At 44.2% G+C, this 25878-nt stretch overlaps 1 protein-coding gene across 1 annotated transcript; it reads right to left on the bottom strand.

The window, feature by feature from the left end:
• Positions 1 to 13008: 13008 nt before the first annotated feature.
• On the bottom strand, positions 13009 to 14388 carry LOC124688794 (cinnamoyl-CoA reductase 1-like). Its single transcript, XM_047222427.1, has 5 exons — positions 14232 to 14388; positions 13985 to 14139; positions 13710 to 13892; positions 13271 to 13623; positions 13009 to 13189 (listed from the first exon to the last, which is right to left on the bottom strand). The coding sequence occupies exons 1-5, from the start codon at positions 14386 to 14388 to the stop codon at positions 13009 to 13011; spliced, it is 1029 nt and encodes a 342-aa protein (XP_047078383.1).
• Between the last annotated feature and the right edge of the window lie 11490 nt (positions 14389 to 25878).

The following is a 25878-nucleotide window of genomic DNA, read 5'->3' as shown; positions in this document are numbered from 1 at the left end:
AAATGGCTCTCCTTGGGAGCGGATTGAAAACGAGCACACATCCCTACACTTAGCATGATATCCGGCCTAGAGGCACAAAGGTAGAGCAAGGATCCTATCATGGAGCGGTATACCTTTATGTCCACATCCTTCTCACCGTCACATGAACCAAGTTGCCCCTTTACGGGCATGGGTGTCTTCATTGGACTTGCATTGGTCATGTTGAATTTCTTGAGCATGTCCTTCACATACTTTTCTTGAGAGATGAAGGTGCCTTTTGCAAGTTGCCTCACTTGGAAGCCTAGAAAGAACTTCAACTCTCCCATCATGGACATCTCAAATTTCCTAGTCATCAATAGCTCAAAAGCTTTGTTATGATTGGGGTTAGTTCCACCAAAAATAATATCATCAACATATATTTGACATATAAAGAGGCCACCCCCTTTAACCCGCTTGGTGAAAAGGGTGGAATCGACCGTACCCATGCAAAACCCATCATGTAGTAAGAAATCCCTAAGGAACTCATACCAAGCACGTGGAGCTTGCTTGAGACCGTAGAGTGCCTTATGGAGTAAATACACGTGGTTGGGTCGGCATGGGTCTTCGAAACCCGGGGGTTGAGCCACATATGCGGTTTCTTTTAGGGGACCATTCAAAAATGCACTTTTCACATCCATTTGATATAATTTGAAATTGTGGAAAGATGCAAATGCAAGCAAAAGACGAATAGCTTCAAGACGGGCTACCGGCGCAAAGGTATCCTCAAAATCCATACCTTCTATTTGGGCAAACCCTTGCGCCACTAACCTTGCTTTGTTTCGTATAACAATGCCATTCTCATCTTGCTTGTTCTTGAATACCCATTTGGTCCCAATGACATTGATGCGATGATCCTTGGGTCTCTCAACTAGAGACCATACTTCATTACGAGTGAAACACTCCAATTCTTCTTGCATGGCAATTACCCAATCCGGATCGACCAAGGCTTCATGTACCTTAAGTGGTTCAAAACTAGACACAAAAGCATGATGTTGACAATAAGTGATAAGTAATGCATGGTGTCTACGAGTTACCACTCCTCTTGAGATGCTACCAAGGACTTGATCCACTTTCATGTCACTTGCCCTTGTAGCGGCCTTGATCTTCCGAACGGTTCCTTCATGATCAATGAATTCATCTCTTGCTAGTACTTGATCATGAGGGACCACTTGAGCTTGATCATGAGTTGAGGATGTTTCTTGATCGTCATCATGATCTTGCTCCATGGAATGAGGATCTTCTTCTTGTTCTTCGGATTGAGACTCATCTTGAGTAGAGGATGGTTCTTGAGTTGCACTTGATGGTTCGGCTTGAGTTGAGCTAGGCTCCACTTGTGGCGTGCTTGAGACATCTACTCCATCATCTTGATCATCATTATGAACTTCCATGGGCCGGATGTGTCCAATGCCCATATGCTTGATGGCACTAGATGGATCATCATTATTACCTGCAACACATGGAACAACTTGCTCCACTTGGGAGCCATTATCCTCCAAGAACACCACGTCACAAGATACTTCAATAGTCCCGGAGGACCGGTTGTAGTATCTATAGGTGTGAGAGTTCTCCGCATATCCAACAAATATACCCTCTATGGTTCTAGTTTCAAATTTACCGAGCTTTCCTTTGTTGTTCTTAACAAGGCATTTGCATCCAAAGACACGAATATACATGACATTAGGCTTGTTACCGGTAAGGAGCTCGTATGGGGTTTTGTTGTGGAGGGGACGGAGAAAGAGCCGGTTGGAGTAGTGGACGGCCGTAGAGATGGCTTCTCCCCAAAAGTTGTGGGGTGAGTTGAATTCACTCAACATGGTTCTTGCCATCTCAATGATAGTCCGGTTCTTCCTTTCAACAACACCGTTTTGTTGAGGGGTGTATGGCGCCGAAAACTCATGCTTGATGCCCTCATCATCCACAAACTCTTGCATAATGTAGTTCTTGAACTCGGTGCCATTGTCGGTCCTAATTGCCTTGATCTCGGATTCATACATACGTTGAGCTTTCTTGGCGAAGGTGATGAACTCTCTATGGGTCTCGTCCTTAGACTTAAGGAGAAAGACCCAAGAGTATCTTGAGTAATCATCAACAATGACAAGTCCATACTTGCTTCCACCAAGAGTATCATAGTGTGATGGCCCAAAGAGGTCCAAATGAAGGAGCTCCAAAGGCCTAGATGTGGTAACAATACTCTTGATGGGATGCTTCTTCTTGAGTTGCTTTCCGGCTACACATGCACTACAAACACGATCTTTCTCAAAAGAAACACCGGTTAGTCCCACAATATGCTCACCCTTTAGGAGTTGTTTAAGATTCCTCATGTTAACATGACCAAGGCGGCGATGCCACAACCATCCTTCGTCATGCTTGGCCGCCATTAGACATGTGGAGAAGGAGGGGCTCTCTTTCGAGAGGTCAACCACATAAAGGTTGTTCTCCACATATCCAACAAGGACCAATTTGAGATTGTCACTCCTAAAGACTTGCACATAATATTTAGTGAAATATGAATTGTACCCGGCATCGGCAAGATGATATATAGAGAGTAAGTTATAGCCAAGGTGTTCAACAAGCATAACCGTCTCAAGGCACAAGTCCTTAGAGATTGCTACCTTGCCATACCCAAGTACCTTTCCTTTGAGTTGTCACCAAAGGTAATGCTTGACTTCTTGTTGATATCTTCAATGAATTGATCAAGCACACCTTTTCCTCCGGTCATATGATTGGTGCATCCACTATCAAACACCCATTTTGGACCACCGGAGGAATACCCCTACAAAATCAAGTAGAGGATTTAGGAACCCATCGATTAATGGGTTCCTTTGCAATGGCAACAATATCTTTTGGTACCCAAATTGAGTACTCTCTATAAGCATAGCCATTAGGAGGGCCAACATAGTTAGCATAGACATCACCATAATAATCAACAAATAATGCATAGTGATCGTTTGGCCCCGTGCGGTCACCACTAGTGGCTTTGCCCTTTGAGGTTTTGCCATTGTTAGTGACCTTCTTGTTCTTATCTTGAGCGGGTTTCTCCTTCTTGTAGTTGTTCTTCTTGTGGAACTTGGGAACATATCCAAGTCCATACTTTTGATTGTTTGACCTTTGCTTACTCAAGAGGTCATCCAATCCCATCTTGTTCTTGGCGGTGGTGAACTTTGCAAGTTCCTTTGTTAGCCTAACATTTTCCTCAAGAATAGATGCTTGCTCACAAGAAGATTCATTAGGATGATAGTCAAGACCATATTTAGTCACCAAGGACTCAAGATATGCATTGGTCTCAACATGTAAGGAATGTTCCTCTTGTAAGCGAATATGTTCCTCAACAAGTTTAGCATGCTCACTAGTAAAGGAAATGGAGGAACAAGCAAGCTTTTCATCATCAATGGGATCCTTCATTGATCCAAGAGCCCTTTTGTAAGATTCTTGAAGTAGATCATGGTTCTCTCCAAGTTTCTTGAGCTCATCCTTGACAAGCTTGTTAGCTCTTTCAAGGTGGTCAAGATCCCTAGTGAGAGAAGCATGAGCAACTTCAAGTTCCTCCTTTGAGACATTGAGCTCTTGGGTCAATAATTGAGCCCTATCAATAGTTTCTAGGTCCTTAACTTTATCAAGTTCATAAGTTTCAATTTGTTGCTTAAGACCTTGAGATGTGCACCTTTCGGTTTTTAGCTCTTGTCTTAGGAGATTGAATCTCCGTTCCTTCTCATTCAATTGATATTCTAATTCCTCAATGGACTCATCCTTTTCTTTGAGTGAGTCCATCAAGAAATCAAACTTGACAAGAGCTTCACCACGAAGGGTGCATCTAACATCATAGAGTTCCTTAAACACAATTAATTCTTCTTGATCTTCGTTCTCATCATCAAGAACACTAGATAGGGAAGGTGGAGATTCCATTACCTTGGTTTCCCTTGCCATAAGACAAGAGCCAATGATTGGAGAGGAGGGAGAGTCATCGGAGTCATCATCTTGAGTTGTTCTTGCCATGAGGGAAAAGCCAACATCATTCTCCGTGGAGTAATCTTTGGAGTAGTCATATGTGAAGAGTGACCCGGGCTTAGAGAAAGCTAAACCGGCCACTCCGGCCTCCTTCTCCTCATCTTCCTCTTCTTCATCGGACAAGTACTCGGCCCCAACAAAAGCTCTTCCCTTGTTCTTCTTGTACCGATCGTTGATTGGGTTCGGCTTCAATCTTGGCTTGACCCCTTTGATGAACTTTGGCTTGTCTACCCTTTTCTCATAAGGGCACTCATTTGCAAAGTGGTTATCTTCATCACAATTGTAGCAAGTTCTCTTCTTCTTCTTGTCATTGAGGAGCATTGGAAACTTTGCCTTGTACTTCTTGGCAAAGAAAGCAAAGTCGGTAGCAATGTCACTAGTTGAAGTCATCTCTTCATCTTCTTCAATTTCATAGTCTTCTTTGCTTTCATGGTCGGCTCTAGCTTTGAGAGCAAGGTTGTGTGACGCTTCATGGTTGTGTGAGGCTTCATCAACACGGTTCATTGCCTTGAGCCTCTTTCCGGCTTTGGCCATGTTTTCATTGGCGGCCACATAGGAGACTAGATCATCGGAGTTGAGATCGGCACTCTTGGTCATGATTTGCAAGTTGAGTCCAAGGTTGGTGTCTTCTTGTTTGACGGCAATCATAGCAATGACCTTGGATTTTATGAAGGCTTCGTTCATCTCGAATCCGTCATTGTACTTCTCAGGCACCAAGTCCCTTGACCCTTACTTTCGAGCACCAAGCCTAGCATAGGCATCGAATACGGATTCTCCATCTCGAATCATGGACTGGTAGGCCTCTTGCTTTGCGGTCTCATAGAGAGCTGATTGGATCAAATCGGTTCCCTCTTGGAGTACTACGATCCGATCCCACAACTCTTTAGCGGAGACAATGTCATCGACTTGATCAAGAAGCTTGCGGTTGATGCCACTTCTAATCTTGTCACGTGCGGATGCATTGAGTTGACGGTTGTAGAACTCGGTGGAGGTCAACCGAGTAGGATCTTGTGGCTCCCGATGTCCATGAACAATGAGCTCCCATAGCTCCACACTGCAGCGTGCGAATATGAGATTCCATAGCAGATTTCCAATGTGGAAAGTGAGTTCCATCGTAATGGGGAACGGTCCCACTATGGTTTATATGAGGCATGGGTGAAGTGTTTCGGGATAGTCATGGTTAACATCATGGTAGGATTCCTTAGAAGCCGAAGCCCCACTAGGAGTTCCACCCGCGAGTTAGGTTCTTAAGCATGGCGATCATTTCGTCATTTGGTTTTGTAGCTCATCCTCCTTTTTCTTCTTCTCGGCATCATATGCCAAGAATCTAGATTTCATCTCTTTAACCGAAAGGTTAGAGTCGTCATCTAGACCCTCGAAGAGTTTATCCATCTCACTCTTAAGGCGGTGAAGCCCTTAATAAGAGTCCAGGCTCTGATACCAATTGAAAGTATAGAGATGGTAAACCTAGAGGGGGGGGGGGTGTTTCTACAAATTTTAATTCTTTCTTTGCAATATTAGGCTTTGCGGAATATAAAGATGAGCCTAATGCAAACTAGGTGAAGCAACCTATATGAGGATACAACTAACTCGAGCACGAAGGCTCTCACAGGCAGTTAAATCACAAGTAAGGAGTTCGGTTAGAGATAACCGATAGCACGCAGAGACGAGGATGTATTCCCGTGTTCCCTTGCTTTGCAACAAAGTACGTCACGTTTGGAGGAGTGGAGGTCCCACGAAGGATTCCCCGCGCCACGAAGGCTCAGCCTATTCTCCGGAGCCTATCCCACGAAGGAATAGCTCACTCACTTGTGGTAGACTTTGAGGTAGCCTCCAAACCTTCACAATCTTGCCCGGAGCAAATCCACGGCCGGATGCTTCGGACTCCTCTTGCCTACCTAGGGTTTCCAAGGAACCCTAGGAAGCAAGCTTCTCAATGAATACAAGGGGGAATGAGATTTGGCTTGGTAGAACGGTAGATCGGGTCCTCCTCTAATGATTCCCCGGAGGGATTTGAGTTTGGGTGGAGGAGGAGGGAGATCTGAGGCTTTTGGTGTTTCTAGCAATGGAGTATGAGAGAGAGAGCTCAAGAACAGCTTGTAGTGTAGTGCCTGACTGTTCAGAGGTAGGAGAAGACCTATTTATAGTGTTCTTCGAAATACGGCCGTTGGTCACTTGCCACATCGACGGATTCTTCGAGAAACCCGGTCAACCGGAATTGGCGCCGGACAGGCCGGTCCACGGCCGGTCGGACCGGGCCACGGATCGGGCCGGCCGGTTTCCAACCGGAGCTGGGACCGGGTCTTGACCGGGCAGGCTTCTGACCTTACTGGATGGCGTCCGGATGTCACAGGCGCAGAGTCCGGTTGCTGACCGGGCCGCTCGGTCTGGCGCCCGGTCAGACCGGGCCATGGACCGGAGCAGCCGGTCCGAAACCGGGCTGGTGACCGGACGCAGACTGGAGGGCTCGCCTTCTTTACTGGAACTCGCTCGGATGGCACCGGTTCTGGGTCCGGTGGGTGACCGGGCTGTCCGGTGCCAGGGCCGGTCCGACCGGATCTGTGACCGGCCAGGCTCTGAAAAACTAGCTGATTTTTCGTCGAATTGGGGGGTCTCCGTTGCCTTTTGTTCCATTGCTATACCATCATACCTCTTTGGCTAATACCTGAAAGTCATCTTGTAGGCATGTATTAGTCCAAATACTCTAGCACGGTGTCATAGATACCAAAATAATGGATAAGGGTAAAATATCCTTACAAATCTAATGTGAAACAAACCCATTCTTTTGAAACTTGTATGGCACTTATGTGTAACACCCTCATTCCATTTGAAAACTATGTCAAACATGCACATCATATTCCAAATTATATGAAACTAACGTGAAACACCCTATGCCATAAATAATGAATACCCCTCCATCCATTTTAAACTAATGTGAAACATGACCGTCAAATTGAAACACCATTCGTAGGCCATGGGTAATTGAATTATTTGTGAAACAATTGTAACCTAGTTCTTATATTGATACTCAACAAAGTGAAACACCATCCATTCATTTAAACAATTGTGGACCAATTGAAACTCGTACAATACATTGAGATAAAACAAAAGGTGAAGCAACTTATACCTTTCCAAATTTATATAAAAAATGATATATCATTTAACGCCCAATATGTGAACTACCCTCTAACTCTTTGGAACTAATGTGAAACATGTCCATCCTTTTAAAACTAATGTGAAATGCGCTCCATCCATTTGAAACTACTGTGAAACATGCCCATCCTTTTGAAACTTATATGACACTTATGTGAAACACCTCATTCCATTTGAAACTTATGTGAAACATGCATATCATATTCCAACATATACTAAACTAACATGAAACACCCTATGCTTTTGAAACTAGTGTGAAATATGTGAAATGTACTCCTTTCATTTGAAACTAAAGTGAAACATGTCCATACTTTTGAAACTTATATGACACTTATGTCAAACACCCTCCTTCAATTTGAAACTAATATGAAACATGACCATCCTTTTGAAACTTATATGACATTTATGTGAAACACCCTCCTTCCATTTGAAACTTATGTGAAACATGAACATCGTATTCCAACTTATATGATACTAATGTGAAACACCCTATGCCAAAAAAATACCGCTCTATCCATTTTAAACTAATGTGAAACGTGGCGGTCGAATTTAAACACCATCCATAGATCATGGATTATTAAATTATTTGTGAAATAATTGTAACCTAGTTCTTATATTGATGCTCAACAAAGTTAAACACCCTCCACCCATTTAAAAAATGTGAAACAATTGAAAGTTGTACCTTGAGATAAACAAGAAGTGAAACAATTTATATCCTCTCCAAACTTATGCAGAAAATTATATATATAATTGAACGCCCAATATGTGAACTACCATCCAACCCTTTGGAACTAATGGGAAACATGCCCATCCTACTGAAACTTATATGACACTAATTCGAAACACCCTCCTTCCATTTGAAACATATGTGAAACATCCACATCATATTCCAAAGTAAATGAAACTAGTGTGAAATATGTGAACTACCCTCCACCCTTTTGAATCTAATGTGGAACATGCCCATCCCTTTGAAACTTATATGAAACTAATTTGAAGCACACTCCTTCCATATGAAACTGATGTGAAACATTCACATCATATTCCAAATTATACGAAACTAATGTGAAATATGTGATATACCCTCCATCCTTTTGAATCTAATGTGAAACATGACCATCCTTTTGAAACTATTGAAGTATTTCTGAAACAATTGTAACCTAGTATTTACATTGATACTCAACAAAGTGAAACACAATCCATCCATTTTTTTTAAATGTGATCCAATTGAAACTTGTACAATATATTGAGGTAAATAAAATGTGAAATAACCTATATCCTTTCCAAACTTAAATGAAAAAGTGATATATCATTTAACGCCCAATATGTGAAATACCATCCAAGCCTTTCGAACTAATGTGAAACATACACATCCTATTGAAACTCATATAACATTAATGTGAAACACCCTCCTTCCATTTGAAATTTATGTGAAACATGTATATCCTATTCCAACTAATGTGAAATACCCTCGAACATTTTGAATCTAATGTGAAACGTGCCCTCCTTTTGAAACTTATATGACACAGATGTGAAACACCCTCCTTCCATTTGAAACTTATGTGAAACATGCACATATTATTTCAACTTATATGAAACTAATGTGAAATACCCTCCAACCTTTCCAAACTTATATGAAAAAAATGATCTATCATTTGATGCCCAATATGTGAAATACCCTCCTTCCATTTTTAAACTAATGTGAAACATGCCCATTATTTTGAAACTTATATGATACTAATGTGAAACACCCTCCTTCCATTTGAAACTTATGTGAAACATTCTCATACTACTTCAAGTTAGATTAAATTAATGTGAAACAAAGTAAAACACCATCCATCCATTTCAAACTAATGTGAAACTGTCCATCAAAGTGAAACACCATCAGCAAGACGGCCAACATTATTGAATTATGTTTGAAACAATTGTAACCTAGTTCTGTGAAACATGCACAACATATTCCAACATATATGAAACTATGTGTAACACCCTATGCCCAAAAAAATGAATATCATTTAACACCCAATATATGAACTATCCTTCGACCCTTTGGAACTAATGTGAAACATGCACATCCTATTGAAACTTATATGACACTAATGTGAAACACCCTCCTTCCATTTGAAACTTATGTGAAACATGCACATCCTATTTCAATATGAAACTAATGTGAAATACCATCCAACCTTTTTTAATCTAATGTAAAACGTTCCCATCCTTGGGAAACATTTGTATTAATGTGAAACCAACCCAACTTGGGAACCATTCTATCCTATAAACCACGCTCTTCAAAACTATTGGGAAATATTTGTTATTCCCATGGATTTTTTGTGAATACTTTTCTAAATAAGCAATAGATTTATAGAATACTTGTGAAACATGTTTGAAATATGATGAAACTATTGCAATTTTTGGCTATATCACCCGAATCTAGGATAGAATCTCTTGGTTTCTCTAACAGATGTAAAATCTTTTAACACCGTCACAATCTGACATAACTTTAGGGCAAACATTATTTGTTCTTCATGGTGATTTTGGAATACCTCAGTTGGACGTCTAGAACCACTACTACTAAAAGCATTATATCTCATACACTCACATGTTTATTATGCCCTACTTATCAAGCACCTTTGATTATAAAACATACTTTTGAGTTGGATCGTTATCCACGATTTTCATGTAACACTAGATCGATTTATCATGAAACGATCAAATGCCATTTTTGTGCAACTTATTTTGTAACACATGCGAATATGGTTTCAATATAGTTTCATAAAAAGATTAAGGCAACTCTCTTCACATTATTTCCAATGAAAAAGGCCAAATCACACAACACTAGTACAAGAACATTATGATTTCCTGCATTAACGTTTGCTTCCAGTCCAACCCTGCATCATTATTTTATAACTAGAAAATGCTGCAAGCAACAATAATAACTATACCGTTGATTTATTTCTATTCGAACCAAGTGATTTTAAAATCTACATAATGGAGCTCCTCACAAAATATGAAAGAAAAGGAGAGAAAAAATAATAAAACATCTCAGAGGGAAGGGAGGACTTCAGAATTTCACCATCTGGGATGCCTCTCTGTTAAATAGATCACAATATGCTACAAGCATGAATCCAGGCCACGAATCCACAACAGTGGCCTTGGTCTCTCACGCCCACGGCCGTTGCTGGCCAGAGGAAGATACGGATATGACTTTTTTCTTACAGGACGAAGCTCCCTGCCAGCGCGATGTAGGCCAGATCTGGGGGCAGTGTGCAGCGGGAATTCCGGGTCGCGAGCAGCCGTCGGGCAGGGATTCGCCGTACCCTACTACAGAGCCGGCCAGGGCGGTCTCTGGCTGCTCGCTGATATGGGGGCGGCAGCGGAGGCCCGTGAAGTGATGAGCTCCAGGGGAGACGACGGGACCAGGGTAAGCGTCGAACTGCAGGAGCGGCCACGGCGTCCCTGAGTTGGGATGCAGCGGCGGATATTGAGCGAGGTGGCGGTGAAATGAGCCAGTCCGGTGGCGCCAGTATTTGGTGGCGGCGGGAGGCTCTCTCCGGTCAGGTCTAAAAAGGGAACGAGAAAGAGATGGAAGTGCCGACAGGGAAAGGTGGGTGGGGAACTGGGGATGGATGGAACGTGTGTCAGTTGTATTTGCGCGTATTGCAATTTCTCAGCCTGGATTCTCAGAACCACTTTTTGTACCGTGAAAGCAGGCGCAGATCTTAAGACAACAACTGACGGTGGATTCAACACCGGTACCTACCGGCGCCGGTAGAATCGCCGGGTTCCAAAACTGAGCATACGACAGCCTCTAGTGGCAAACGAATAATTAACCCGATATAATATGGAAATGCTCATCTGATCTCAGGTGTAGCTGCTCCTGATATGAGGACCAATGGCATTCTGCCAGATTAGCTCACCTCCTCGTATTTTCACCTGTATTTTAGATTGTTAGAATGATTTGGTACAGTGGCCTGACTCACATCTGCAAAGTAATAAATACGGAGCTGCCGTTTCTTTCGCCGCGTTTCTTTCTCCACTGTAGAAACGGAGACATCGGTCATAGCCCGACACGAGTAGATTTCTGGACTGTTCCTCTCCACCGCATCCATCCCAGCCTCACATATCCAACCCAATCCGTCGTTCTTTCCGCCGCCGCCGCTCGCCGCTGTCGGCGACAGCTTCGGCAACACCCGAACACCCTCTAGCAGGCCATGGTCAAGTGCTCCTCCCACCGCCTTCCAGCCGCACTCGGCCGCTTCGGCAACTCTGTCTAGGAGGCCATGGTCAAGTGCTCACTGGGCCATGCTTTGGTAGCTGGTGGGGATTTTCCCGAAGCCGCCAAACGCACGGTGGACAAGGCGTTCATGCGGTCTCGGATTGACTGCCTGTATCCGGATAATGGCGTTCAAGCGCGCAGTGGTTTAGCGCCAACATAAGTGGGACTTCCGGCCATCGGTCCATGGACCATGACTGGCTTGATGTACGCCAGATCCGTTCAATCACGAGCTCCTGCGGGGCTCGCTGTTCAGATCTATTTGTACCAGATGTCGCTGCCGTCGTTTTCTTCCGCTCCCTCTTGCGCTGCTTCGTCCCCATGGTCACTTGTTCAGGTCCGTCCACCACGCGCCCCAGCATCAACTCGCTGTTCGCACTGAACCGGCCAGGCAGCAACTGCTAGTGCTAGGTAAAACGGTGGTCACTTTCCTGCCAATTTGATGATGTCGATTTGTATGTTCGTTTACTTCCAGTTACCTCCATACTCCATTGGACCTTGTTCTTTCTCTAAAACGTGTTTCCTTGATTAGAATTGGTGCTCGTATTTGCACTTGAGCCCTTTTTATGTGTGAAAACTAAGATGCCGTTTGTTATAAGTCGACCAGTCTCAATAAATAGCAGTATGTGCAGATTAAATTGCTTGATCATCTTGTGCAATTATTTGTTTTTGTATTTGCAGTTCTTTCAAAAAAATTGTATTCCAGCAAAATTTGAATAGAAATAAAGGATGCAATAGTTATTCGGTTTTTTTTTTTGTATTTGCGTGAATGCACTGTTTGTTCTCACCACCCAAAGAAATCCCCACCTAAGCGGTCAGATTCTGTACCACAGGAACAGCCGTTTCATAGTTCTGTTCCACTAGAACAAGCTCACGCCCGCCAAACGTCACCGCTCGCCCAGCCCAAACGGCCGTCCCGCACAGTGCCACCGTAGGTTACCGTACCGTAGACGTATCGATCTTTAACCCCCTTTTCCCTGGCGCTCTTCTGTCAACAACTGTCAGACTAGCTCAGATCCCAACACGAAATGGACGGTCCACAAAACAGGACCATATGTGCTCGGGACCAGAAATGCCCCTCTCGATATAATATGTCAACTTTAACTATGGTTTGTATATATAATATGTTCATTAAATTAGTATACAGATATATAGATTAAATTTCTTGTTAAAACAAATGCAACGATATCATTTACACATTATCGGTCCATGTAGTTTGGTAAGGTATATGTTTGTGATCAGGGTCTTGCATCAATGACCGTGCGAAATAAAGCGCCCTCCATTTTGAGACAGACATAGTACACTCTAGTCCACACAAAACAAACTTGTAAGTCTTTATTTTCTCCGCCAATGCAAAAAATACTTTATCATTCATTCTTGAACAAGATTTACACGACTATTTACATTGTTACACTTGCCTCTGGTATATAGTATTGGTTATCCGTATTTCTTCATAATAATAAAAATAAGAATTCAAACTTTGTGAAATACACAATTCCATGGTGAACCTCGGGAGAATCCTCTGTTTCTTGGCTTGTCGATCCCGGCCGTGTCTTGTAGTATTATAGGTATGCACGCTTTGGCGCCACGGGAGCGGGCAGAGGCAGGTGGCCATTTTTTTGCAGGCACGTCACGGTCTCGTACAAACTTTCCGCCAGCGGAGTGAATTTTAATCCCAGGTCCCTGAGCCTCTGGTTGGAGAACTTGTACGGCTTCGCCATGGGCTTGCCGTCGTCTTCGCACCTGCGTAAGATATTCATGGTGAGCATACCACGCACGCACGGGATCAAACACATAGGATTTCGCCATCGTGTGCGTTCGTACTTGGCGGTGAAGGAGTACTGCGGGAAGAGGTCCTTCAGGAGGTTGAGGAAGTGGGCGCGGTGCAGCACGGCCCCGATGCAGAGGTAGCGGCCGCGGGCGTCGGGGCGCTCGTAGGCTAGGACGTGGGCGCGGGCGACGTCGCGGACGTCGGTGTAGGCGGCGACGGCGTTGGGGTAGGTTGGCTTGGCGCCGGTGAGGTAGCGGGCGACGTGGCTGCTGCTGAAGTTGAGCGCCTGCTGCAGCATGGGTCCCATGGTCATGGACGGCACCACCACCGCCAGCTCCAGGCCCCTCTTGGCTGCCTCCTCCGTCGCCGTGATCTCGGCCATCATCTTCGCACAGCAGTATAGGTTCTGCACGTACAGATTTTTGATTTCAGAGACTGAAATTTGGTTCAGATGCGTCATAACTCATAAGAACAAAGGAGAGGGCAGCTTACGCCTGATTGTTTGCAGTACTCGTAGTCGCTCCAGAACGTCTCGTCGAGCACGGCGTCGGGGCTCCGTTTGGGGTCCATGTGCACGGCGCCGTAGGACGAAGTGAAGACGATGCGCCGAACTCCCGCGTCCGCCGCCGCGCTGATGACGTTCCTTGTCCCTTCCACGGCGACCGGCACGAGCTCCTGCAGCCAGCGTCGTCAGGTAAATCAGTAAGCGAAACATGAAGTTAAGATCTCAAGAAGAGAGCAGAGTAGAGCATGGGCAGTGTACTAACAGGGTCGTTGGACACCGGTGAGGCCACGTGGAAGACGCCATTGCACCCGCTGAAGGCGGCGCGGAGGCTATCATAGTTGAGAAGGTCGGCGCGGCAGAGGGTGAGCCTGTCCTCCGCTCCCTCCAGGGCCAGCAAGTGCGCGTTCTTGCTGTCCGCTGCACAAATTAACCAGAGACACGAGCGCCATTAGTCAAACTAGAGCAGCGAGAGCCGACGGCGAGAAGTGTGGCCGGGCTGATGCGCTTACCGGGATCCCTGGCGGTTCCCCTGACGCGGTAGCCACCGAGGAGGAGCTCCTTCACCACCCAGGACCCGATGAAGCCTCCTGCCCCCGTCACGCAAACCAGCTGCTGCTCCGGCGGCTTGATCTCGCCGTCGTCGTTGGCATTGTCAATTGACGGCATGGTGGTGAATTGGTAACCACGGTGGTCGATCCAAGTGTGGTTGCTAGATGAGATTGCTTGATGGCTTGATGCTGCTGCTGATGATGTTCAGTCGAGCTGATGTGTGTTCTGCCCGGTCAATCAACGCCACAATTTATACTAGCGCCGGCGCACAGCAAAACTGCTGATGCTCAGTTGAAGGGAGGCTCGGTTGCAGGTGCAGCTTGGCGGGAAGCAAAACATAGGGCCGATCGCTTCGGATTAGCTCGTTTTGTTTGTTGACTGGCACTGATACAGCGGCGGGCGGGAGCAGTGGAGAGCCGACCCGATGGGTGGGTTTGGGCCGGTCGCCGCAGCGCAGATTCCATTCCGGAATGGGATCGCCAAGCGGAATCCTACCAGCTACGGAAAGGTCCACGAGTCTGGTTTGACGTGCGCTTCCACGACCACCCGCGTCATCTATTACAATACAAAAGCTGAAGCTGCGTTCCTGCTGCCATTACAGGATATTACATTTTCTATTATTAAGGGGAACGACTCCATCCGGCACATGGGAATCAGCTAACTAAATTACTACTCCAATTTACGATCTGTTCTCGTCGTCGGGTTCATCTTGACAGTACTTCAAATTAACAAGATTCCATCTTAATATGTTTTGGCAAATATTTTTTCCGTCCCCAATTGTTAGGTTATCGTGCTATACCTACGAGGTTACTAGCTAATAGTTGCAACCTAAACAACACATTTATCACTATATAAATTTTGCATGTTGGTTTTTGTCGCAACAATGATTTACATGTCTAGAATGTGAGTATTTGATCCACTCCAAACACATAAAAGATGATATTACCATCATGCAAGGTTTACAATAGTTGTTTTAACCTAGTAACCAATGCGAGTCTACCTGCTGACCAAATGAATCTAATTTGACAACTATGATCGATTTTTTTATCAAATCATGTCAATATAAGATCTAGTTTCGAAGATCACACCCCGACTAGGCCAACTATGAAAACACATCTAACTTGATTACCATATTGCCCATATTAGCATAGTCCTTATTTTATGGGTGTGGCCGAATCTATGCCAATTGCCCATATTAGCAGGTATTACAATACCTTTTTGTCATTATTTTATGGGGGGGGGGAGAGAAATAAGGAAGAGGATATTTTTTCTTCAGCTAAATGATGATCTCTTATAAAATAAGAAAATCATATTTTCTATGTTGTAATCTTCTCTTAAAAAATATTTTCTTACTAAGAAAAGAATATTTTCTATGTTGTCCCGGGGATGAGAATAACAATAGATAATTAATGGACCGTACGAGTTATATCTGTCGATTTCTCTAGATAATGTGAAAGACTAAGGAATGCCATGTCTTTTCGGCCATTGTACATGTCCTTATGGAGATGTGTATGGACATGCTCGAGAGTCCGATTTGACGATGCTTTCTATAAAGTAGGGTGTCTCCTACTAACATTTAATAAATTTGCAAACCCGTTTAATATTCTTTAATTTTAGCTCACTACTATTTTGAAAAACACATTACTTGAGGACAAGTATTTAGCTTTACCTACAATTACAAACGATCCCTGAGTTTGTTTTGATTCGTTGACCCCCTCCCCCCGTGAAATGACCCTATCGCCGCCGCCTTCGCTCCTCCTCTCCTCGTCCCGTCTCTACCTGATGCGCCTCCAGCAAAGCATGGCCATACTCCGGTGATAGCAGTAGCGGGGTGATCCCCTTGGGCCGCCTCCTTTCCCTATTTCGATGGCAATCCCATTGACTGGAAGATGATCGTGGGCTCGTATTGGATCTGTCGGATGGTGACATGGTGCTACAGTGACCTTTGCTCATGGTGATCGTGGGTGATTGGAAAGGACAACATTCCCCCTTTAACCGTGTCCTCATAGTTTTCTAGCGGTCCTACAAAGATGCAACAATTGGTGAAGCGGTCCCAGCGGCGTCCGGGGCATCCTCGTGGCCTAGCACCAGGGCTTCCTCAGAGTTGAGGTAGGTTACCTGGAGTAGAGTAGTTCACCAGTAGAGTGCTAGGCGAGCTAGCTGGTCCGGATCAAGGTGGGCGTGTGATACTATCAGTGAATGTTGGAGTTTGGCATCGCTTGGATCCATCGATGATGTCATCTGTGGACCTCGTAACCTTATTGAAGGCATCGGTGAGGTAGTTCACGCTCCCTCAGGAATCGCTCTGGGGGGACTCTAGACTTTGTTTTTGGGTTGGACGTTGGCAACCCATACCTCTGTTCTCCATCTTGGGGTCAATAGGATTTGGACCTGGCTTGTGGGACCCGTGGTATCTGGTATGGTTCGACGAGCTGGAGCGGCGTGGATGAAGGAGATATGCCCAAGAGGCAATAATAAAAGTGGTTATTATATATCTTTATGTTTATGATAAATGTTTATATACCATGCTATAATTGTATTAACCGAAACATTGATACATGTGTGATATGTAAACAACAAAGAGTCCCTAGTATGCCTCTTATCTAGCTTGTTGATTAATGGATGATTAGTTTCATAATCATGAACATTGGATGTTATTAATAACAAGGTTATATCATTGTATGAATGATGTAATGGACACACCCAATTAAGCGTAGCATAAGATCACGTCATTAAGTTATTTGCTATAAGCTTTCGATACATAGTTACCTAGTCCTTATGACCATGAGATCATGTAAATCACTTATACCGGAAAGGTACTTTGATTACATCAAACGCCACTCGCGTAAATGGGTGGTTATAAAGGTGGGATTAAGTATCCGGAAAGTATGAGTTGAGGCATATGGATCAACGAGTGGGATTTGTCCATCCCGATGACGGATAGATATACTCCGGGCCCTCTCGGTGGAATGTCGTCTAATGTCTTGCAAGCATATGAATAAGTTCATAAGAGACCACATACCACGGTACGAGTAAAGAGTACTTGTCGGGAGACGAGGTTGAACAAGGTATAGAGTGATACCGATGATCAAACCTCGGACAAGTAAAATATCGCGTGACAAAGGGAATTGGTATCGTATGTGAATGGTTCATTCGATCACTAAAGTCATCGTTGAATATGTGGGAGCCATTATGGATCTCCAGATCCCGCTATTGGTTATTGGTCGGAGTGAGTACTCAACCATGTCCGCATAGTTCGCGAACCGTAGGGTGACACACTTAAGGTTGGATGTTGAAATAGTAGAACTTCAATAAGGAATGGAGTTTGAATATTTGTTCGGAGTCCCGGATGAGATCCCGGACATCACGAGGAGTTCCGGATAGGTCCGGATAATAAGATTCATATATAGGAAGTCATTTTATAAGATTTAAAATGATCCGGAAGGTTCTATGGAAGGTTCTAGAAGGTTCTAGAAAAGTCCGGAAGAAACCACTTTGGAAGGCGGAGTCCCAAAGGGACTCCACCACCATGGCCGGCCAACCCTAAAGGGGGAGGAGTCCCAAGTGGACTCCCCTAAGGGGCCGGCCACCCCCTCCCAAGGAAGGGTGAGAATCCCACCTCTAGTGGGAGTCCTAGCTTGGGTAGGTTTCATGTGATATGGAAGGTTTTTGTTTGGGGTCTTATTCGAAGACTTGTAGACCAACTCTTGGGTGTTCCACCTATATAATGAGGGCCAAGGGGAGGGGGCCGGCCACCCCAACAACACAAGGTGGACGCACCACCTAGATGGCCGGCGCCCCCCTCTCCCCAAACCCTAGCCACCCCACTACTCCTTCTTCCCCGCACGCTTAGCGAAGCTCCGCCGGGATTCTCCACCACCACCGACACCACGCCGTCATGCTGTCGGATTCAAGAGGATCTACTACTTCCGCTGCCCGCTGGAACGGGGAGGTGGATGTCGTCTTCATCAACAACCGAACGTGTGACCGAGTACGGAGGTGCTGCCCGTTCGTGGCGCCATGATCAAGATCTTCTACGCGCTTTTGCAAGCGGCAAGTGAACGTCTACCGCAGCAACAAGAGCCTCATCTTGTAGGTTTTGGAATCTCTTCAAGGGTGAGACTCGATAATCCCCTCGTTGCTACCGTCTTCTAGATTGCATCTTGGCTTGGATTGCGTGTTCGCGGTAGGAAATTTTTTGTTTTCTATGCAACGAATCCCTACAGTGGTATCCGAGCCGTGTCTATGCATAGATGGTTGCACGAGTAGAACACAATGGTTTTGTGGGCGTTGATGCTCTTGTTATCTTTAGTTTGAGTACTTTGCATCTTTGTGGCATAGTGGGATGAAGCGGCTCGGACTAACTTTACATGACCGCGTTCATGAGACTTGTTCCTCGTTGGACATGCAACTTGTATTGCATAAGAGGCTTTGCGGGTGTCTGTCTCTCCTACTATAGTGAAGATTCAATTTACTCTTCTATTGAAAACATTAGTATCAACGTTGTGGTTCATGTTCGTAGGTAGATTTGATCTTTCTCGAAAACCCTAAACCACGTAAAATATGCAAACCAAATTAGAGACGTCTAACTTATTTTTGCAGGGTTTGGTGATGTGATATGGCCATAATGTGATGATGAATATGTATGAGATGATCATTATTGTATTGTGGCAACCGGCGGGAGCCTTATGGTTGTCTTTAAATTTCATGTTGAGTAGTATTTCAAAGTAGTTGTAATAGTTGCTACATGGAGGACAATCATGAAGACGGCGCCATTGACCTTGACGCTACGCCGACGATGATGGAGATCATGCCCGAAGATGATGGAGATCATGTCCGTGCTTTGGAGATGAAGATCAAAGGCGCAAAGACAAAAGGGCCATATCATATCACATATGAACTGCATGTGATGTTAATCGTTTTATGCATCTTATTTTGCTTAGATCGCGAAGGTAGATTATAAGATGATCCCTCACTAAAATCTCAAGATAATAAAGTGTTCATCCTTAGTAGCACCGTTGCCAAAACTTGTCGTTTCGAAGCATCTCGTGATGATCGGGTGTGATAGAATCAACAATTGCATACAACGGGTGCAAGACAGTTTTGCACATGCGGATACTAAGGTGGCCTTGACGAGCCTAGCATGTACAGACATGGTCTCGGAACACGTGATACCGAAAGGTAGAGCATGAATCATATGGTTGATATGATGAACACTTTGAGTGTTCGCCATTGAAATCACACCTTGTCTCGTGATGATCGGACTTAGGTGCGGTGGATTTGGTTCGTGTGATCACTAAGACAATGCGAGGGATATTGTTTTGAGTGGGAGTTCACCTAGATTTTTAATTATGTTGAATTAAAATTTGAACTCAATTTGTCATAAACTTAGTCTAAACTTTTGCAAATATATGTTGTAGAGATGGCGTCCCCAATCAATTTTAACCAGTTCCTAGAGAAACAAAAGCTTAAGAGCAACGGTAGCAACTTCACCGACTGGTTCCGTCATGTGAGGATCTTCCTCGCTGGCTGAAATCTGCAATTTGTGCTTGATGCACCGCTAGGTGACCCTCCTGCAGAAACTGAAACCGAGGAAGTAAAGAATGTTTACGCAACTCGGAAAACTCGGTACTCTCAAGTTCAATGTGCCCTCCTGTGCAGTCTAGAAGCCGATCTTCAAAAATGTTTTGAGCACCACGATCCTCATGAGTTGGTCAATGAGCTGAAAGCTATATTTGAGACTCATGCGGCCGTGGAATGCTATGAAGCATCGAAACACTTCTTTAGCTGCATGATGGAAGAAGGCAGCTCCGTTAGTGAGCACATGCTTGTTATGACCGGGCATGCGAAGAAACTCAGTGACTTGGGAATAGTGATTCCTAATAGACTGGGGATTAATCGTGTCCTTCAATCATCGCCACCAAGTTACAAGAACTTTGTGATGAACTACAATATGCGAGAACATGAACAAGGAGTTACTCGAACTCTTTGGCATGCTAAAAGCTGCTGAGATTGAGATCAAGAAAGAGCACCAAGTGTTGATAGTCAACAAGACCACCGAGTTTCAAGAAACGAGGGCAAGTCTAAGGGAAAATTCAAGAAGGGTGGCAAGAAAGCTGCCACGCCTCCTATGAAACCTAAGAGCGGCCCTAAGCACGATGCTGAGTGCTATTATCGCAAGGAGAAGGGACACTGGAAGCGTAATTGCTCCAAGTATCTGGCTGATCTGAAGAGCGGCCTTGTCAAGAAGAAGAAAGAAGGTATATCTGGTATACATGTTATAGATGTTTATCTCACTAGTTCTCGTTCTAGTACCTGGGTATTTGATACTGGTTCGGTTGCTCATATTTGTAACTCGAAACAGGAACTAAAGAATAAACGAAGACTACTGAAAGATGAAGTGACGATGCGCGTTGGAAACGGATCCAAAGTCGATGTGATCGTTGTCGGCACACTTCCTCTACATCTACCTTCGGGATTAGTTTTAAGCCTAAATAATTGTTATTTTGTACCCACGTTGAGCATGAATATTATATCTGGATCTTGTTTAATGCAAGACGGTTATTCATTCAAGTCTGAGAATAATGGTTGTTCTATTTTTATGAATAATATCTTTTATGGTCGAGCACCAGAAAAGAATGGCTTATTTATGTTAGATCTCGATAGTAGTGATACACATATACATAACATTGATGCTAAGCGAATTAAATTGAATGATAATTCTACTTATATGTGGCACTGTCGTCTTGGTCATATTGGAGTGAAACGCATGAAGAAACTCCATACTGATGGATTACTTGAATCACTTGACTTTGAGTCACTTGATAGATGTGAAGCATGTCTAATGGAAAAAATGACTAAGACTCCATTTTACGGTATGATGGAGCGAGCTACTCGACTTATTGGAAATCATACATACCGATGTGTGCGGACCAATGAGTGTAGCATCGCGCGGTGGTTATCGTTATGTTCTAACCTTCACGGATGATCCGAGTAGATATGGGTATATCTATTTCATGAAACATAAATCCGAAACTTTCGAGAAGTTTAAGGAATTCCAAAGTGAAGTAGAAAATCAACATAACAAGAAGATTAAATTTCTACGATCTGATCACGGAGGTGAATATCTGAGTTATGAGTTTGGCATGCATTTAAAGAAATGCGGAATACTTTCACAATTGACACCGCGGGAACACCACAACGAAACGGTGTGTCCGAATGTCGTAATCGAACTCTCTTAGATATGGTTCGTTCTATGATGTCTCTTACTGATTTGCCGTTATCATTTTGGAGTTATGCATTAGAGACAGCCGCATTCACTTTAAATAGAGCACCATCAAAATCCGTAGAAACGACACCGTATGAATTATGGTTTAATAAGAAACCTAAGCTGTCGTTCCTTAAAGTTTGGGGTTGCGAAGCCTATGTAAAGAAGTTACAACCGGACAAGCTAGAACCCAAAGCGGAGAAATGCGTCTTCATAGGATACCCTAAGGAAACTATAGGGTACACTTTCTATCACGAGATCCGAAGGCAAAATCTTTGTTGCTAAGAACGGAACCTTTCTTGAGAAAGAATTTCTCACTAAAGAAGTGATCTGGAAGAAAAGTAGAACTCGATGAGATTGATGAATCTATACTCATTGATCGAGTAGCGCAGATGCCGGAAGTTGTACTGTACCGCCTACACCGGCAACGAGAGGAAGCTAATGATAATGATCATGAAACTTCGAACGAGGAAACTACTCGAACCTCGCAGATCGACAAGGGAACGTGCCACTCCTGATTGGTATGATCCTTGTCTAAATGTCATGATTGTGGATAACAATGATGAGGACCCTGCGACATATGAAGAAGCGATGATGAGCCCAGATTCCAACAAATGGCAAGAAGCCATGAAATCCGAAATGGGATCCATGTATGATAACAAAGTATGGACTTTGGTAGACTTACCTGATAGCCGCAAGGCTGTCGAGAATAAATGGATCTTCAAGAGAAAAACAGATGCTGATGGTAATATTACTGTCTATAAAGCTCGACTTGTCGCAAAGGGTTTCCGACAAATTCAAGGAGTTGACTACAATGAGACTTTCTCACCTGTAGCGAAGCTAAAATCTGTGAGGATTTTGTTAGCAATAGCTGCATTTTTCGATTATGAGATTTGGCGAGATGGATGTCAAAACGGCGTTCCTTAATGGAGACATTGAGGAAGAGTTGTATATGGTACAACCCAAAGGTTTTGTCGATCCTAAAAATGTTGACAAAGTATGCAAACTTCAGCGTTCAATCTATGGACCGAAGCAAGCATCAAGAAGTTGGAACCGACGCTTTGATAAGGTGATCAAAGACTTCGGGTTTATACAGTGTCATGGAGAGGCCTGTATTTACAAGAAAGTGAGTGGGAGCTCTGTAGCATTCCTGATATTATATGTAGATGACATATTATTGATTGGGAATGATATAGAACTATTAAGCAGTGTAAAAGGTTATTTGAATAATAGTTTTTCAATGAAAGACCTTGGTGAAGCATCGTATATATTAGGCATCAAGATTTATAGAGATAGATCAAGACGCCTAATAGGGCTATCACGAGTACATACCTGGACAAGATTCTAAAGAAGTTTAGAATGGACGAAAGTAAGAAAGGTTTCTTACCTATGTTACCGAGCAAGGTCTTGAGTAAGACTCAAGGACCGGCTACGGCAGAAGAAAGAGAAAGGATGAGTAATATCCCCTATGCCTCGGCGATAGGATCTATCATGTATGCCATGCTATGTACTAGACCGGATATAGCACATGCTTTGTTAGTTTGACTAGCGAGATATCAAAGTGATCCGGGAATGGAACATCGGACAGCGGTCAAGAATATCCTGAAGTACTTGAAAATAACTAAGGATATGTTTCTTTGTTATGGAGGTGACCAAGAGCTCGTTGTAGCGGTTACACCGATGCAAGTTGGAACACCGATCCTGATGACTCTAAGTCACGATCCGGGTACGTGTTTATATTGAATGGTGCTGCAGATAAGTCTGGGCAAGCTCGAAGCAGTGCACGGTGGCGAAGTCTTCAACAGAATCAGAGTACATAGCGGCTTCAGAGGCTTCATCAAAAACGGTATGGATGAAGAGGTTCATTGTAGAGCTCGGTGTGGTTCCTAGTGCATTGGACCCATTAGTCATCTACTGTGACAACATGGGTGCCATCACCAATGCACAAGAACCAAGGTCACACAAGAGGCTGAAGCATATCAAGCTGCGTTACCACTCGATTCGCGAGTACATCGAAGATGGAGAAGTAAAGATTTGCAAAGTACACACTGATCTGAATGTAGCAGATCCGTTGACTAAATCTCTCCCTAAGGCAAAGCATGACCAACACCAGAATGCCATGGGTGTTAGGTATATTACAATGTAATCTAGATTATTGACTCTAGTGCAAGTGGGAGACTAAAGGAGATATGCCCAAGAGGCAATAATAAAAGTGGTTATTATATATCTTTATGTATATGATAAATGTTTATATACCATGCTATAATTGTATTAACCGAAACATTGATACATGTGTGATATGTAAACAACAAAGAGTCCCTAGTATGCCTCTTATCTAGCTTGTTGATTAATGGATGATTAGTTTCATAATCATGAACATTGGATGTTATTAATAACAAGGTTATATCATTGTATGAATGATGTAATGGACACACCCAATTAAGCGTAGCATAAGATCACGTCATTAAGTTATTTGCTATAAGCTTTCGATACATAGTTACCTAGTCCTTATGACCATGAGATCATGTAAATCACTTATACCGGAAAGGTACTTTGATTACATCAAACGCCACTTTGCGTAAATGGGTGGTTATAAAGGTGGGATTAAGTATCCGGAAAGTATGAGTTGAGTCATATGGATCAACGAGTGGGATTTGTCCATCCCGATGACGGATAGATATACTCCGGGCCCTCTCGGTGGAATGTCGTCTAATGTCTTGCAAGCATATGAATAAGTTCATAAGAGAACACATACCACGGTACGAGTAAAGAGTACTTGTCAGGAGACGAGGTTGAACAAGGTATAGAGTGATACCGATGATCAAACCTCGGACAAGTAAAATATCGCGTGACAAAGGGAATTGGTATCGTATGTGAATGGTTCATTCGATCACTAAAGTCATCGTTGAATATGTGAGAGCCATTATGGATCTCCAGATCCCGCTATTGGTTATTGGTCGGAGTGAGTACTCAACCATGTCCGCATAGTTCGCGAACCGTAGGGTGACACACTTAAGGTTGGATGTTGAAATAGTAGAACTTGAATAAGGAATGGAGTTTGAATATTTGTTCGGAGTCCCGGATGAGATCCCGGACATCACGAGGAGTTCCGAAATGGTCCAGAGAATAAGATTCATATATAGGAAGTCATTTTATAAGATTTAAAATGATCCGAAAGGTTCTATGGAAGGTTCTAGAAGGTTATAGAAAAGTCCGGAAGAAACCACTTTGGAAGGCGGAGTCCCAAAGGGCCTCCACCACCATGGCCGGCCAACCCTAAAGGGGGAGGAGTCCCAAGTGGACTCCCCTAAGGGGGCCGGCCACCCCCTCCCAAGGAAGGGTGGGAATCCCACCTCTAGTGGGAGTCCTAGCTTGGGTAGGTTTCATGTGATATGGAAGGTTTTGGTTTGGGGTCTTATTCGAAGACTTGTAGACCAACTCTTGGGTGTTCCACCTATATAATGAGGGCCAAGGGGAGGGGGCCGGCCACCCCAACAACACAAGGTGGCCGCACCACCTAGATGGCCGGCGCCCCCTCTCCCCAAACCCTAGCCACCCCACTCCTCCTTCTTCCCCGCACGCTTAGCGAAGCTCCGCCGGGATTCTCCACCACCACCGACACCATGCCGTCGTGCTGTCGGATTCAAGAGGAGCTACTACTTCCGCTGCCCGCTGGAACGGGGAGGTGGACGTCGTCTTCATCAACAACCGAACGTGTGACCGAGTACGGAGGTGCTGCCCGTTCGTGGCGCCGTGATCAAGATCTTCTACGCGCTTTTGCAAGCGGCAAGTGAATGTCTACCGCAACAACAAGAGCCTCATCTTGTAGGTTTTGGAATCTCTTCAAGGGTGAGACTCGATAATCCCCTCGTTGCTACCGTCTTCTAGATTGCATCTTGGCTTGGATTGCGTGTTCGCGGTAGGAAATTTTTTGTTTTCTATGCAACAAATCCCTACAGTGGATTCAATCTCGTCGATGACGACGGGTCTTGGCGGCATGTCCCTGCAGAGTATCGACATCAGAAACGTCTTGATGAATGAGCATAGGATGGGGGCGTTGTCCGGTGCCGTGGAGGTGTTGACGACACGCCTGCTGAGTTACATGTAGATCTTTACCTAAATATTACTTGGCGGTTTGATGGAGGTGAGGTTTCTTTAGCATGTGGATCAGGTGCTCACTAAGAGTCTACTAGATTGGATGAGCTCCCCCTTTTCGTCTAGAGGGTGTCTCGAGATATGTGATGGTCCCTGCTCCTAGTTGATTCGAGTTTTAACATTGTCAAGGTATAAGAGCCTATTGGCATGATCTTCGCTCGTTGTCGAGTGTGTAGTTTCCGCGT

This window comes from Lolium rigidum, chromosome 2 (assembly GCF_022539505.1).
Source record: "Lolium rigidum isolate FL_2022 chromosome 2, APGP_CSIRO_Lrig_0.1, whole genome shotgun sequence".
Classification (NCBI taxonomy): Eukaryota; Viridiplantae; Streptophyta; class Magnoliopsida; order Poales; family Poaceae; genus Lolium; species Lolium rigidum.
Note: the sequence above shows the minus strand (reverse complement) of the source record. Positions and strands in the feature narration are given on the sequence as shown.

Bases quoted from the DNA above. Each gene is read 5' to 3' on its own strand.
- LOC124688794 (XM_047222427.1), bottom strand. From the start codon at position 14,388: ATGCCGTCAATTGACAATGCCAACGACGACGGCGAGATCAAGCCGCCG. The intron at 13,624-13,709 runs GTAAGCTGCCCT...CTGTACGTGCAG, and splicing joins AGTACTGCAAACAATCAGGC to AACCTATACTGCTGTGCGAA. The intron at 13,190-13,270 runs GTACGAACGCAC...TATCTTACGCAG, and splicing joins CAGTACTCCTTCACCGCCAA to GTGCGAAGACGACGGCAAGC.